Below are 17,525 nucleotides of genomic sequence, written 5' to 3'. Positions count from 1 at the left end.
ACTTCATGGCTGTGTACGGAGGGAAAGTGGTGGCGGAAAAAGGGTGTAACTATTCTTTTATTGAAACTATACCGAAAACAATTGCACGAGAATTAGCGGCTAAGATGGCTCTAACAGTGCGCCGAGTGTCATCTACTTTTTCCGACCACTCAGTCTGCAGTGAAGCTGTAAATATTGCGGAACTCCCATCTGTACCAATACCGCTTTCTGGTCTACCATGTTTACAGTAGTGAAAGGGCTATATTTTTTTTTTTGCCGTCATCAAGTGCTATAACTCAGTGAGTTGAGTTACTTGCCCAAGCAAGACTCCCGACGTGTGGTCTGGCTCACCGACCAATTAGCGTGGTACACTCATTCCTTGCCTTCCTTACGCCTTGAGCTAGAACCGTGAATTCTCGGGAAATAACACCGGTCTCCCACGTGCTTGTTTGCATGGCCGCAACAGAAGCGCAGCGGCTCTGCGACGCGCAGCCGTTTGCACGGAGCTAGAGTTCCTGCATATAGCTCCCCGTGGAAGCAAGGTTGCGCGTCCTTCCGCCATCTTGAGTTGCAAAGTCGTGCGGGAAAGCCACCCATCACGCACGTAGGAGCCGCCGCACCAATAGCAGCGGTGGCGCGACGTCAGCGCATGCGTGTGCTGCCGGCTGCGTCGGCCGCAACCCGAGGTACGGTGCCTCCTTCTAGCCACCATATCCGAGGCAGCCGTAGCCGATGACCTGCACACAGCCGGAAAAATGAGTTCGGCGCGCAGCACTGCAAACGGGCTGTCCGGTAATGGTGGAACCGGCATAGTGGAACTCGTGGAAATCAGACGCGCGGCTCTGCGGCGCTTATACAATAACTCTACATCGAGCGTATCCAAGCCTCCGCAACAGTGGAAAATAATGCGTCGCGGCGGGAAGTTTACTCGTCGCAATGCTTCGAAATTCGCGCGCTGAAATCCCACTTTCGTATCGCCCGCCGCTTCGCGCGGCAAGATGGGCACAATTGGTGGCTCTTTCCAGAATGACTGCAGGTGCAGGGGCGTTACCTTAGCATGCACACCGCGCTTTGCGTCTTAGCTGACTTCCTTCGCAAATAGCTCTCTGTTGAAGGACCTCTGCGACACTTCCTATTAACGCTTTCACTCTTTCCCTGTATCTGGAAGCACAGCAAAGCTGTAGTTCTCCCCAGCACGGAGCGGCACTGCGGGATTTGCTCGTCGCAGCAGAGATGCCTGCCGTTTCTGGTTTGCTTGTTCGGCTCTCTTTTTTAATTAAAGTGGCTATCGAATGCGTCCATTGCTGCAACTGAAAGAATTGATTGATTGATTGATTGTGGGAGTTTAACGCGCCGACGCAACGCAGGCGATGAGGCGCGCCGTAGTGGTGGGCTCCGGATTAATTTTGACCGCCTGGGGATCTTTAACGTGCGCCGAAATCTCGTACACACGGGCGTTTTTGCTTTTCGCCTCCATCAGAAAAGCGGCCGCCGCGGCAACTGAAAGAAAGATGACCAATAGCCACGACACCGCTGTAATGACGTAATGTCAGCGATGGAAGGGCGCCAAGTCTCAGAAAGAGAGAAACATCTTTTAAGCTAGTTTTTAAGTTATCTGATCGACCCGCCGGAGTGGTGGCTCGGTGGCTAAGGCGTTGTGCTGCTGAGCACGAAGTCGCGGGGACGGGTGGCGGGTTCGATTCCTGGCCGCGGCGGCTGCTTTTCTGATGGAGGCGAAATCAACAACGCCCGTATGTACGTTAAAGATCCCCAGGTGGTTAGAATTAATCACGAGCCCTCCACTGCTGTGCGCCTCATCGTCGGCGTCGCGTCGGCGCGTTGAACTCAATCAATCAAGTTATCTGACCGACATAAAGCAGTAAGTTTTGGTTCAGGCACTTAGCGACCCCTTAATCTAAGCACTAGATGTGTTGGTTGAGTACGTTTTGAAAGCATTTAGTATTTAGAACAAAAATGAGAGAAGTGTTGCAGGGCCCCTTTAGTGCGCTTCTCAATTCCGTTAATTGGGTGACAGGTCACTGAGCGCCTTAGCAGCGACCGCCGAATGCCTGAAACCGTGCGCGCCTGGCGCATCTACCATCTGCGGCGACTGATACGAGCGAACCACTTGTAGGAAAGGTCCCTCGGACGCTTATCAGGAGCAATTTCCGAGGAAACATGTATACCACAATACCTCGCTCCCAATCGCTGTGCGGATAGCGGGTTTGCATGCTCCACTCGAAGGCGCAACCACTTGTGGGTCCACCCGTGCTGTGGCGGCGACTTCGCTGCAACTTCCTAACGCAGCCAACACAGCTTCGACGCGACAGAAACTGCGTTCGCGCAGACTCTATCGCAGCGATATAAATGTCTGTCTCGATTCTGTGTATGATGTATCCGATGTACATAATACGATGCCGCCACCGTTGCTAATCCTGCTGCTGCACCTTGAATGTGCGCTGTGAAGACGTCAACCGCACGATCAGCAATAGCGTCTTATCATCGCAGTAAGCCAGATCAGTTTACTCTCATCGGCATTGAATTAAAGCTGAGTCCTTTGGCGCTTCTTATTAAAGGACTGTGACGAAACTCGGCCGACCTCTGCTGAGAAAGCAACCTCCGCGGCGCGGCAAATGCCCCAGGCGACTGTCAGCGCATCAGCAACTGCGGCACTTTAAGCCATAAAATAATCCCCTTTTTGTTGACGACGTAGTTGTAAGGTTGGGAGAGGGTCACAGTGGAACGCTCGTTTTGTTTCGAGTCCACCGCGAAGGCTTACTACAGTTGCTTTATACTCAGGCACAACCTAACAATGACAGCGGGACTTGCCCCTGCGCGTTATGGCCGCAGCCGGTTGTTTTTTCGCGCGGCGCAATGAGTGCTTTATTTTGAACGTGAGACGAGTCGTCTCCGTGATTTTGCGGACTTACCCTAGTAAGTCCGCAAAATCACGGTACTATCCCTCTTCCCCTCGATCCTCCAGTCTAGGAGATCCTTGAAATAGATTTTTGCATGTAAAAGCATTGTGACATCCTGCACTCAGTCGAGTCGAAGGAACACAAGGAGTTGAGGGCAGACTGAAACTACACCCATTGATGTGCTTATTAACTGCTGCAGCAACGACTAACAAACTACGGGAAGAAAAGCATACGATGTCGGACGTTAGCCGCAATTTATTTCGAAACCCACGCGCGCGTTGACGTCTGGGTCTTTCGCTTCTGCTGAGTGATGCACTAGATGATCTGTTGCCTTTGTTAGCTTGTATAATGTGCGCCGTCACCGTGTCGCTGTGATTTTAGAAACAGCCACCATTCTGCACAACCGGTTTGCAGAATTGTAGCTGGGCACGTGCGACGCCTTGCTTGGATCCAGATCTTTGTCTTTGGAAATTTTTATTTATTAACACATTGTGTGTCTGTACTAGCACTGCAGCCCCTTGAGAAAGGTGTGGCTTTATAGTGTTTGACAGACAAACGCGACCCACGCCATTGGGTACTCCGCACGTGGTAAGAAAAAGGAGTTAATTAACAATAGCGTCTTCTCTTGCTGTCCCATATTATCTCCAAGCCCACACTGCCCAGCATGTGGCGCTCGACATACCAGGCCACACGCTGTTTGGGAATGTCCCTTTTTACTCCCGCTCCGTTTATCCAACCCTCCAACTACACCTGCCCGGAGGTGACAAAGAACTCCTCACCCGCGCTACAGCTCTTCACTACCACTAGGGTTCAAGATTACTTGGCGCGCCTTACCCTCTTAATGGACACTCGCTAGGACTGAGCCTCGCCTGAAATGAAGTTTTTTGTCTCTCTATCTCTCCCTACGTGGAGAGCACGCAGTGTGTCGGTCAGCATGCTAAACTGTCATTATTTTTTGCTTTCATTGTTGTTGCGTGCTTATTTTTCTCATTGCATGTTGTGGGCCCCAGCAGGAATCTAATGTCGCCAGGCATTCTACAGGGCACTTATCTGCGCCCCCGACTTAACACAGCAAGCTGGTCTCACATGCTCGGTGCACAAATCCGAACTCTCAATCCTACACCCTCCGCGAACAAAATCCTCCGCCAAACACAACATCCATATAGCAATTAATAATCACCCCATTCCGCATGTAAGTAACTTACGCATCTTAGGCCTTACGATTCAGGCAAATAGAAGCACAACCCTCACACAACGCGCCCTTCGAAATCACATGCTACAGAAACCGAATAGCAAACAGATACCACGGAATATCAGAAATGGAACGCCTCAGACTTGTGCAAAGCTTCATATTAACCCGTTTCTGCTACCATCTACCATACGCGAATCTACCGAATGCGAACAAAAACGACTTGTATGCGCTACTCCGCAAACCCTACAGAGCCGCGCTGCTACTGGCCGCCCCCCCCCCCCCCCCCGACCCCCCCTCACGCCCAGACCAAGAATACTCGCCCTCGGTGTCCATAACACCGTTGACGAACTTGTCGAGGCCCACAGAACAGCTCAAATAAACAGACTGTCACAATTCCTCCCGGGACGAATGATCCTCCAGCGGCTTGACCTCAACCCACCAGTACCTCTCGACCCACCTCAGGTCATCCTAAACGACCTACGTCAACTTATCACGATCAGGCCAATTCCTCGAAACGTGTACCCAACCTTCCATTCGGTCAGACGACAAGCTAGAACTCAACACCACAACACAAACTACCCACTCTCGGAGCGCACGCTGTACGTGGACGCAGCACAGTACCACTCCAAGGAAGCCTTTGCTGCAGTAGTGCTTACCTCACTCGCGGATGCACCAACCAATTGCTTAATAACCATCGTCACTAACTCCCTGGTGACAGCGGAGGAATCGGCAGTGACCCTTGCCCTCACACAAACCCCCATCCCCATAAAAATTCTCACCAATTCCCAACAAGCACTTCGCAACTTTGCCAAGGGCACCATCTCTAAAGTGGCACTGCAAATCTTGCGGAAGAAGCCCCCCACCCACCCGTGTCGCTGCTGTGGACCCTGCCCCACACCGGCATAGGCGATAATGAGGCGGCCCACCATCAAGCTCGAGCACTGACCGCCCGAGCAGACCCCTCTTTTCCGCCTAACAACGGTGTCCCGACGGCTTCTTGGTATGCACTTCTAACATATCGAGAAGTCACCCAGAACTACCGTCTCCTCCGCAGACACTATCCCCCACCGCACCCGTCGCTAAGGCACGCTGCCTCCAACATATGGCGCATCCTACAAACTCACTGTTTCCCCCATAGAACCACGCTCGCACACGCGCACCCGCACAAGTTTCCAACACCACAGTGCCCTCGTTGCCACCAACGTGATACCCACTTTCATTCGCTCCGTGAGTGCCCACACGATCCATTTTCCTCCTACACTACGCCCCACCACTGGGAACAGGCCTTGGGGAGCTCGAACCTGGCGGTTCAGGAAACTCTAACCTCACGGGACCTTGCGGTCGCCGGCCATCCCTCCCCCTTAAATCCCACTTGTAAAATAAAGTGGTTCTATCTTTGCCTCTTTCTCTATCGCGCGCCCTTAATGTAAGGTGTGGGTTGAGGTTGGCGTAAGCTCCACGGTATTCAACCAGCAGCACTGAGGTTAGCGTGCACGTAGCTCAGCGGTGAGATCTTGTTTGAGGCGAGGTCGTAAAAATGTATTTGTGCTTTAACTACTGCCCGAGCTTTGAGTGTAATTTGCCTGCTCAATGCCGCCTGTATAAACATTGCCTAACGCGTCGCCCGCTTTCCAATGCCAACAGTAGGGACGCTTAGTTCAGGCACTCATCCGCTATTTGGCGCGCGCCGGAGGACCTCCCGCCTTACGTCACTGCTCGCGAGTCGCGAACGCTGCACCCACTTCTACGACGTGTGTCTGTCAGCTTGCATGTTAGGTTTCAAAAGCGGTTTCGCTCACATCTTAGCCGTGACGGGGCGCTAGTTCTGGGGCGCACTGGGGTCTCGTGTAACGTGTCGCTCGCTTCAAACCTGTTGCATTTTCCGTAATATGATTGACGTAGGCAGAACTGAAATAGTGTAAGAACATGATGTCACGGGACGTGGCGGACAATCCCCGTGGTGCCATGGCCCACCACCAAGGATGGTGACGACGAAGAAGAGCTGTGTGCGCCGCGCTGCCAGGCCGGGCTCCGTTTTGGCATTATGTAAATAGTTCTTTAACCATTATGTAAATACATCGCTTAATCGCTACATGGTCCATGTCATCTGCCGCCACATAACATTTGGTGGAGCGTGCGGGTTCGTCATCCACATCCTGGTCCCAGCATCGCATCACATCGGTATTTGCTGCCAGGGATATCGAAGCCGCGCCGGGCAGCCCCAGCCCAGCAGAGACCACCACACGACGATGTCCCCCGCGTCGTGCCCCCAGCCCGAAAGACCCAAGTGACGACAAGCCGAGATGAGCCGTGCCCATACAAGCCGAAGATGGATTCCCGCGGTCTTCCGTCCGACGTGGCCTTAGGACCTTTGGCGCTTCGTCGCGGCTGAAGCCATTGCTGTTGCTGGGCCAGGCATCCATCAACACCATCATCGTCATTCGTGGCGGCAAGCGATTCGTCTGCATTTCTCATCGCACACTCATCGGCATTCATTCGCCAACGGGCGTCGGCGTCGACCGGGACGGTCGTCTTCGTCCGGCGGGGTGATGTCACGGGACGTGGCGGACAATCCCCGTGGCGCCATGGCCCACCACCAAGGATGGTGACGACGAAGAAGAGCTGTGTGCGCCGCGCTGCCAGGCCGGGCTCCGTTTTGGCATTATGTAAATAGTTCTTTAACCATTATGTAAATACATCGCTTCATCGCTACATGGTCCATGTCATCTGCCGCCACGTAACAATATTAACTGTCTGGTAGACAAATAGCAAGCATAGAAACGATATTTTCGGATGGTAGAGCCATTGTTTTATCGATATATTTCTCACTGGAGGATTTAGTGAAGAAAAAATGGCGTGCACATTTTCTGTTTAAGCGCTCACTTCTACCATTACTTTCCAAAAAAATATCACGTGCTTGTAAATTTCAGGAGAAGATAGAAAACAAAATTATAAGCAGTTGAGGGTCCAGCCACGCTGTGAAGGCGCTGGTACAGTACAGTCCTCGATTTTAAAACTGTGTACCGATGCGGAGTGCGAACAGCGTGGACAAAACAAGGCCGAAACGCAGAGGGGACAGATGGGGGATGCCCCACTCAGAAAAATTTCGGGGCCCGTGATCCAAGTAGGTACGCGCGCAAAGCCAGCATCAGCCTTCTGCACCACAAGTGTTTTTGCGTCCGCCGTGGCGCAGGCCGTGTTATCAGCGGCAGACCGAGACAGACAGACATTGCGATAAACGATGATGGTGATAATAATAATGATGATGATGATTAGAGGCCATCCGTTTGTATTGGGACGTCGGTTGCAACCAGCCGACTTGCGTGTGTTATTCTACTTATTTTTCCTGCCCTTCACTACTCCTGTCCGGTATTAAACTCCCATCGCTCGCCCCCCCCCCCCCTTCCTGCCCTTTCACACCTGTTTACCATTCCCCCCTTGTATTCTAAATTTTGATTCGGCATATTACTCTTCCTACGTCGCCCTCCCTTCCCTACTTCCCTTCCCTTCCTTACCACCCTTCACTTCACTTCCCTTCCCTACCACCACTCCAGCCGTCTCTTCGTCACCTCTAGGGCCTGAAGTTGAGGCTACCCCTCACACCAAATCCCAAAGCCTCCGTCAACGTCACTTTCCCATCGTCTCGCGGCGGCCTTATATCTGTGCAGTCTATGACAATATGCTCCACGGTTTCCCGATCCCTGCAGCAACATACACAAGTTTCGTCCTGTTTCCTGTAGTTAGCCTTGTATGTCCGTGTTCTCAGACACCCCGCCCATGCTTCGAAAAGCAGTGCACTGCCTCGGGTATTGCCATAGAAACCTTTCTTCCTGATTTCTAGTTTTTCTGTTCTATAAGTCTCCCGGTTTTTTTTTTTTGTTCACTTCCGTTCTCTGTGCCCAATTCGTAGTCTCTGCGGCTTTTACCTGTTTTTTAAATGTTGTGTATACCCCACCTTCCCCTACCGAGTTTCCGTACCGCTTGGTCAGCTGTCTGGTCGTCCGTCTCCACTTCGTGTCCATGATCTTCATATACACGTACCTAAACACTCTCGCTGCCAATTTTTGCTCCGCCATGTCACGTAGTCTCTCAAATTTTATCTTGCTCTGCGCCTCCCTTGCCTCAAAGGAAGACCAGCCCATATCCCCCTGTACCGCTTCATTCGCAGTCTTGCTATGGGCCCCTAGGGCCAGCCTGCCTACCGCCCTCGGATTTACATCCAGGTCCGCTTGGGTCTCTGACCTCATGCATATAACCGAATTTCCGAAAGTCAATCCTGGTACCATGACCCCCTTCCAGACTCCCCTTACCACCTCGTATTTGGTGTAGCCCCATAGTGCTCTATGTTTCATTATAGCCGCGTTCTGTCTTCCTTTTGCTTTAAGGTGGGCCTCATGCACATACGTGTAATCTGCGCCGTCGTTAAGCCATACTCCTAAATATTTATAGTCGTTTACCCGTGGTATTTCTACATGTTTAACTGATACCATGATACGTGATTTTTCTCTGCTAAGGGATAGCTCAAGGTGCGTCGCTTTCTCTCCGCATATATCCATCAGGCCCTGCATACCTATCCGATCATCTGCCATCAACAATATGTCGTCTGCATACATCAATCCTGGAATTCACTGTTCCACCACCTGTCCGTTTTTAATGTATGATAAATCGAATCCCAGCCTACGGCCCTCTGGCTTCCTTTCTAAAACCGGTATGTCGATCATGAACAGCAGTGGAGAAAGAAGACATCCCTGTTTCAAACCCTTGTAAGTGTATACCGGCCTATTGTACGCTACCCCCTCCCGCACTTTTTGCATCTGGTTCTCCCGGTATAGTTACCTGAGTAAGTTAATAAATTCTTCCCTCACTCCCTCGTTCTCCAGGATCTTCCATAGATCTGCTCCCTGTCTACGTTGGGATACGCCGCTTTGATGTCTAGAAAGGCTAACCAGAAAGGTCGATTTTGCATCTGCGCTACCTCTATGCATTGGCTTACTACAAATAGGCTGTCATCTAGTCTTCTGTCCTTTCCAAACCTATTTTGAAGTTCCCTTAGCACTCTATTTTCTTCTACCCACTGTTCCAGTTCAAATTTCACTGCCTGCATTCCTAACCTGTATAGCACGGACGTGACGGTGACTGGTCTGTACGAGCTCGGTTTAGTCTTGTCTCCTTTGCCCTTATAGATTAAGCTCATCCTGCTGGTATGCCACGTGTCCGGTATCGCCTTCTTTTCTATCCCTGTGCTAATGGCTTGTAGTAGCTTTCGCTTGCTCGTAGGAGCGCCGCCTGGAGAACGCTAGACAAACTATGAACAATTTTGCATAGTTTCCGAGAAGCGGCGCTGGCTGGCGGAAATGAATAGAATTCCTTGATTCACGCGTGTGCCGTACAGGGTTGAGTTTTTTTAACCTGCTTGGTCAAGACACGTATACGCTGGCGCCGCCATTTTGGGTCATGCGCTCGCCGCCGAAGCAAGTCATTGTATCAAAACCGCGTTAAAATTATCGCCGCCACGCGGTTTACTGGCGAAGATTGAAGCATCTTATCGGTTTCGCATTGCTGGGTCTCCTGGGAAGTGAAAAGAACAACGCGTTTAGCACGTTGACCCAATTGCGGCGGCGCGGGACGTCTCCACCCTGTACGGTGGCGCTGGCATCGAGGCACACTAGACATGAAAGCACGCAGGAAGGCTACGGAGTGGGAAAGGGTAGGAGAGAGCAGCAGGAGAGTGGCTGTTCGGCCATTTTTCGCTCACGCGTTAGGCAATGACTATACAGACGGCGTCGGCCTACTTTAGCTGAAGGGTACCACATTTTCTCTGATTTATTGTGAGTCGAACGGAACCGCATTGTGATTTGACAAGTGAACCGTTCGTCAACTTGCGGTATGAGTTGTAGTACCCAATACGAGGTGATCTATAATAGACGTAATAACAGGTAGGCTGCTAAAGCTACCCCATGATGCCGCGTTACTGCAACTTTTTAACGACCAGACAGATTGAAATGTGTTGAAATTTGTTTGTTCTGATAAGAATTGCCATTGCGGGCCCTCCTTTGGTTGTGTTATCGATCGAAACCGATGGTACTGACTTCAATAGCGGGGACGAAAAACTGGTTTCTTTGTGTTCTTAGTTGCAGTTATCTCAGTGTGCCCTTATTTCCCGCCTACGTTCGTCCCAGTCTTTACGCTTCGGCGGCGAGCTTCCAACTTTTGTGGGGCCTAAGCCACGCTTTAATGGAGAGCCCCAACTCAGATCGATGATCGCTAGACATCAGTGGTGTCCAAAGCACCGCGGCGAAGCCGAACCAGATCGCGGCGGCGGTGGGTTCTAGCGCAGTAAATCGATCTTGTTTTTACCGTCACGTAACTGCCATTTTTAAGTTCGGCTTTGGCGGCGTTGAAAAGCGCTTCCCCTAACGAGCCCTGGAAGCGGAGTTTTGGGGGCAATTTGAAATACTGTCGGTGCTGGTGTGTTCATTTGTGCCTCGTCTTTTGTTGGTACTTTTTTGGTTGGATGTATTTGTTCTCCGCCAAAAAGCTGCGGGCGAATTCGATTCTGCTGCTTCCAATGCGTACCGACTCCCAGAAAGGACGGCCGTGGTGGGATCTCCTGCCGATGACGTCGCAGGTTCGATCGTCGGACCATTTGTACTCCTGAGATTGGGGCGAAACAAAGTTCTCATTTGCTGAAGGATTTACTTCCACAAATATACTAGTAAATACTGGAGGAAGCGACAGCGTGAGCGTTGAAAGTGCGTGTTCCGTTTTTATCATCTCCGCCTTTCGTCGATGAGAAATGAAAAGAAGCGGTGACCTTTTGCCGCCCTTGAGCTCATAAAAAGAGCACGTTTACTTCACGTTCGTTCCCGAAGTGTGGCCTAGTATTTCTTGGAATTTCGTTCGCCGTTAATTTGAAGCGGAGTACCGCAAACTTTTGTTGTATTTGCTTCGTTTTCGTCAGCACCACCAAATCGCGTGTGTTGTTTGGCGTTACGGCATCACAAATTGCAGGAAAGTAACTAGTGAGATGTCCTGCCGTGGACCTAGCGGGCTGCTGCTGCTGATGATGATGCAACAAGCGTGTCTCCGATGAAGAGCGAGGGGCCACCAGCTTTGCTGTTTCTCCAGCCTTGCACCACTAGTTGAAGCTGCTACAATTTTAACCTGGTCTTACTCGCTTTTATTACTTTTTACTTGAAGGGTGCGTTAAAACGTGCACGAGTGTTATCCAGATGAGGCCGTATTTCGAAAGGGTGAGGCTTCTGCGTGGTCGTCATGGTTGTCCAACAACCGGGCTGAAGAAGCACATCTCCAATGGAACGCACTGCAGGGCACGGCCCTTGACGAATGTAGTTAGACCACCTCTCCATAGATCTTGAACTTGCGCTAAACGGTCGCACACGCTTGTGTATCACTTGCGGTTTTGTGCTGAGACTCAATCGTCCAATCCTAAAAACGGCTGCTGTGGGAACTGTTTCGAACGATTTGCGCCGCAGCTAAACAGTGTATACCGTATTTGCACGATTGTAACGCGCCCCGATTGTAACGCGTAGTTGAATTCAACACCCGAACACCACTAAGAAAGCTTGGCGCTGATTCTACAGCGGACACGAAATAATGTCATTAACAGACGCCTCGAAATCACACAAAACATGTAATTGAATAATAATTTGCACACGCTATGGAAATCAAAAGCCTTTCTATGAAGCTTTGCTCTTAATAACATGGCCACCCGCCCAATTTTTTACCAATATCATGGGAGCGTCGACCGTTCCGTCGATCAGCGCCGTATGATGGAGCGATACGACCAACTCGGCGAGAGTAACCGTATGCGCATTAAGCAAAGGCCGCTGCTGTCGTCTTCTGCTAGGCTGTTTTAAGAAAAGACAGCCACCCCCGTTTTTTTATTCGCTTATCACACTGCCCTCCAACCCGCCGTTAACGGTGCGAAAGGGCAAGTGAAACCCAGTGGTAACAGCAGTACGGGGTGACTGTCTGCTATTGGAACAGCCTAGCAGACGGCGGCAGCAGCGGTCCTCGCTTAATGCGCATGCGGTTACTCTCGCCGAGTTTGTCGTATCACCCCATCATACGGCGCTGATCGACGGAACGGTCGATGCTCCCGTGATATTGGTAAAAAATCGGGCGGGTGGCCACTGTTTTTTTATAATCGCGAACGCATGACTCCGGGACGCCTTATGCACAGTACGCTACCCGTTTCTCTTCAGTTTCCGTCAGAGTGATTCATCATCATAAGCGCCATCAGCAGAAGCATGATCAGCCCATCTACGCCCTCTGCAGGGCAAAGGCCTCTCCCATGGATCTCCAATAATCCCCGTCCTGTGCTAAGAGCAACCACTTTATCCCCGCAAACTTCTTGATCTCATCTGCCCATCTAACTTTTTGCCGCCCCCTGCCACACTTGCCTTCTTAGGTATCCACTCTGTTACCCTTAATGACCAACGGTTATCTTGCCTTCGCATTGCCAGAGTGATTCAACTGCGTTTAAACGATGCTTCCATCATTCATTAAATCGCTTCGTTTCGGTTTAGAAGTAGCGATTTTGGTTTTCAAGTTCTTAGAGTTTTGAGTGCGCTTGTAACGCGCAGTTATTTTTGAACGCCTATTTTCTTTTTTAAAAAGAAGCGCGTTGGAATCGTGCAAACACGGTAATCGCCAGGACGTTACAATGACTCGGAGTATAGATTGCCGTCGAATCGGCTGCTCAGATCGAATTTCCTTCAAGCTAGCAGAAATGACAATGACTCAAGTTTGAGCGCGGACGGCTCTCGTCCAGGCAGCTGCACGTTTCGCGATCTTAAAACTTCATGCATTCGTCTTTACGGCGTCTTCTGTTTATAAAAGTACACCAAAAGGCATATTTAAAAAAAATAAAAGTGGATTTGTCAAACTGGTATTTTGGGCCGCCTTCGATCTGCGGGTAATAGTTAATTTTACTATTTAACGTATGTCGGTGTCGTTTAGCTTTCAGGTTTGGAAGTAAAAAAACAACACGGTATGCTTTATAGCGGCTCGTTATGGACACCCTCCCGGTGGTATGCAAGTCAGTTTACGAAAGAAGTGCTAGTAGGAACTGCTTAGGTGTCCTCAGGGTCTGTTGTTTGCCTGAAATCAAGTCTCAGCGGCAACTACAGCACACTCCCGTTAAGACTGACCCGAAGGGAGCGTAAAATGTGTTCGTATTACCCGAAATTCGTCTTAAGCGGAGGTCGTTTGCATTGTGGACGTTACAAGACAGCGAAAAAGTTGTTCGTCTTAGCCATAGTGTTCGTCCTAACCGAGTTCGTTTTAACGGGAGTCTACCGTATTACATATCTAAGTCAATCAGTATAGAGAAAGGTGGCTCGGCGCTCATCGGAAGTTCTTTCACACACGACTGCTGCGGTGCAAAACATGTTTTGTTAATCATAGTTATCAACGACGCCGGGGACGGAGAATAAACTCAGGCATCGCAGGACAGGAGCGGGTCGAGTTCAGTGGGAGAGGCCTCCTTCATGCAGTTGATCTAGATAGGCTGATTATGATGACGACGACGATGATGATGATGATGATGATGATGATGATGATGATGATGATGATGATGATGACGTAAGTTCAGCGGTTCTTCAACGCCCGGGAGACATTATCAGGGGTAGTTGCCGAAAAACGTCTTGTTGAAGACGTAAACCCTGTAACCGAAGAGGAGCGGAAAAGGACGGTTCAATCATATGCGTTGTTGGTCACGGAGGCAGACCGATACCGCGTGCTGTTCCGTTATTTTCACGCATATCTCCAACTTCGTCTGAAACCGAACAAAAAGTTATGTTCATTACGTCTAATGTCGTAAACGTGAGAGGCTTGCCGAATAATTCCCCTATTGAATATTAACGACACGAAACGGCTCCTCTGACAACAGACGTTTGCTTTGTTAGTCACGTTTGCTTAGTTTCAACTTCGCCTAATTATAACTCTATTTGCATATCCGTAGCTTTACAAAGAACGAGCTCCTAAGAGAATACTATCAAATTAACAGCACACCGACGAATCAAAGCGGGTATCAGCAGCTCTTGCCAAGCTCTCCCCCACCCTATCTATCGAAGTACGCAATAATCACGCTTAGCATGTTTTCACTAATAAAGATGAAGGTCATTTCGACGTGATGAAGGATGTCCTAACGAGTTAATTTCTTATGCAAATCACCCGGCGCCCTTGCTACGACAATGAGCCCTAAGTGCACTATATACACTTCGTATTCTACGGGCCTCCGGAACGTTCGGCCTTCCCGACTGTCCCTCTCGAAGCTACGCGCTATTTCGGCGCGCCTAATTCTACGCTCGCCTTTGAGATGAAAGAACCTCCTAATTGCAACGGCGGGAAAAAAGAACCCTGCCCACGACAGTAACATCGACGACTACGACGACATCATTTTGTGCTTTGTATGGCCGCTTCCCTATTCATTATGCATTGCCTAGTAGTGCTAGTCGCTTGTAGATGCACGTCTTAGTTAGACTCCTTTTCTTTCTTCTTTCCTTCCTGCCTTTCCCCTCTCTCCATTTTCTTTTTCCTTTCCTTACGCAATTCCATTTCCTTCGCCGCCGCCTTGTCTTTTCTTTTTTTTCTTTCTTTGGTTTTGCTGCCTGCGCGTTCCCTCCTCGCCGCTTCTTTTCCTTTCCTCCCGTGGAATGCTGCATCGTGGCGCCATCAGCCGCGACGTCACTTCTACGAAGCCGACGACGTCCTCCTATTCAAAGAGGAGGCGCAGAGAGTGTGAACTTGGAGCCGTAATTCCAACGTGGTCCTTCATCCGAGGGCTGTTGCTGGTCTCGCGCTTACGAGGGAAGGAGAAAAAGGTATTGTCATAACAACTACCGCTCCTCGGAAGTAAAAGAAAAACGAATAACCAAACGTTATTTGGCAGTACTTCGCTGCACGCCGCAGATATTTTCTTTGCCAAGCACTTGGTGATCGATCTTTGGAGGTTTTTTTGCAGACGATTTTTTTTCCGCTCTGCTTTTTGGAAGCCGCTTGAAGCTAGTAGAGGCCGTATCGTTACAAAAGGGCCAAGGGACAGAAGAACTATCGTCAAATACAGCGCATTATGGGACAAGTTCACACAAGCCGGAATTGTAACAGGGAAGGCAAACGAGGGGCACAATTCAGGCAAAATATTGGTGCATCATGGACATGAACGGCAATTTCTTAATTAGCAGAAAAAAAACACCTTCCACCGGTTCAAGTTAGTTAAAATCATTGTATCTTGGTTACAAAAAATGCATTGGAGATAGACAGATAACTGCACAAAAAGGGGCTGCCGCGCACCGTGGAGAGAAACGCTGGTGCTGGCTTATCAAAGATAACCTCTAAATGAAATGCGTACGCTGCTGGGAAGCTTCGCACCTGGAGCCCTGACAAAATGGAAGGTGCAGCACCGGTGGTGTTAACCCGTGGCCTAAAGATTACAAAAATGCGCCCATGCACTCCATACGGATGGCTAACCAACACGGCTGTAACAGTGCTATACCGCCGTTTTAACCAATCAATCAGTCAGTCAGCCATTCAATCAATCAATCAATCAATCAATCAATCAATCAATCAATCAATCAATCAATCAATCAATCAATCAATCAATCAATCAATCAATCAATCAATCAATCAATCAATCAATCAATCAATCAATCAATCAATCAATCAATCAATCAATCAATCAATCAATCAATCAATCAATCAATCAATCAATCAATCAATCAATCAATCAATCAATCAATCAATCAATCAATCAATCAATCAATCAATCAATCAATCAATCAATCAATCAACCAACCAACCAATCAATCAATCAACTGTTATTCAGCCTTCTGTTCTTAGAAGAGTACTAGGGCAAGAAAAAAAAGCTGCAGTACAGCATCTTTGGAGAGGTCCTTGCCCCTTGTCTAGGCAACTGTTTCAGCGATTGACAATATATTCATGTGCTATACAGCGTTTTCACTCTCTATCATACATACACGAAACACAGTAATACTACAACAAACATGTAGCAGACACTGCGGTACGAATAGTATGTTATCCTCGCTATAGCTAACACAATAATATTACGAAACAATAGTATTGCAATTGAGGTGCAGCGGGCATTGACGCATCGATGTGCGTTGCTCATTGTGGTTCCTAAACTCTTTGATTGATTGATTGTAGGGTTTAACGCGCCGACGCAACGCAGGCGATGAGGCGCGCCGTAGTGGAGGGCTCCGGATTAATTTTGACCACCTGGGGATCTTTAACGTGCGCCGAAATCTCGAACACACGGGCGTTTTTGCTTTTCGCCTCCATCAGAAAAGCGGCCGCCGCGGCCGGGAATCGAACCCGCGACCTCGTGCTCAGCAGCGCAACGCCTTAGCCACTGAGCCACCGCGGCGGGTTAAACTCTTTTTCATTACACCTTGCGTGTTTGCGGTGTTTCCATTGTGTGTATATATCTTTCGTACCCTTTTTTGTTGTCTTTTCTAACGATTAGGCATACACTTCATGAATGATTACTAGCAGAAAGGTTTGACTAAGCAGCGAAGTGAGCGAACATTGTTCGCGTGTTCATACACACCCCTCCAGTACAGCCGTCGTCTGCTAGCCTGTTTCTGCGAGCGCGGCACAACCCTTCTCCGCTGGAAATAAACCGGCTATCCTCATTTCTGTGAACAAGGCGCAGGCGATAAACCCAGCTTGCCTCTTTTTCTTCTAAATCCTCTCCAACTTGCTTGTTTTCGCGCATACGCATAGCCTTGCGCGAGAGGAGTTTTCTCTGTACACGGGACCGCCAAATTGTGCCTTCGCCCAGCTAAATAATACCACACGCCAAATTTAGAGTAATTCATATCTAATGCCATTCGTTCAAAATGAGATTTGTTTGCTGCCACACGAGAAAATGTAATGACATTCGATAAAAATTACATTAGGGAGCGAATGAGTTTGCGAAACCTATTCGACTGCGTTCTGCAAGCAAATGTATTATCTCGACACCAGAGACTCGGTGGGAATTCCCATTCAAAACAGGTTACTAAAGCGTCTGTAGCAATTTGATATTTTTACATGCGTATCATTTTTTAGTCATGTCATTATTCATTAGAAACAAGGCGACTAGAGTTGTAGAAAAGAAAACTGCTAGTCTCGCTACCAGGCTATCCTCGCTACCAAGCTTGACTTGGCTCTGGCTGATGGTGTTTAATCGTGTTCAATAAGTTGCTGCAACTGTGGCGAAAGTGCGTTCAAAAGTGCGGTAAATGTGTTTAAGCTGTTTTCGCTGAGTTTTCGCAAATATTGAAACGCTTACAAAAATATTTTCTCTACGCAACTTCTTACCCATGGCAACTGTCATCATTTGGAAATGACATTAATTTTGGCCGTGTAGCAGCGCGTCGAGAAAATGGCATTAAGTCTAACGAATGACA

At 49.2% G+C, this 17,525-nt stretch overlaps 2 protein-coding genes across 4 annotated transcripts in view; one reads left to right on the top strand and one right to left on the bottom strand.

Annotated features, from left to right (window-relative positions):
- LOC144141173 (putative diacylglycerol O-acyltransferase Mb3761c) overlaps positions 1–17,525 on the top strand; it is a 396,293-nt gene that overhangs the window by 360,005 nt on the left and 18,763 nt on the right. The gene's annotated exons all lie outside the window — the stretch shown is intronic.
- Positions 7,661–8,579, bottom strand: LOC144141678 (uncharacterized). The gene is given in 2 exon segments (XM_077673205.1): positions 7,661–7,975; positions 7,977–8,579. Coding segments are annotated over 2 exon segments (918 nt in total).

Source organism: Haemaphysalis longicornis, unplaced genomic scaffold (assembly GCF_048455015.1).
Source record: "Haemaphysalis longicornis isolate Haplotype H1 unplaced genomic scaffold, Haemaphysalis longicornis Haplotype H1 scaffold_6, whole genome shotgun sequence".
Lineage (NCBI taxonomy): Eukaryota > Metazoa > Arthropoda > Arachnida > Ixodida > Ixodidae > Haemaphysalis > Haemaphysalis longicornis.
Note: the sequence above shows the minus strand (reverse complement) of the source record. Positions and strands in the feature narration are given on the sequence as shown.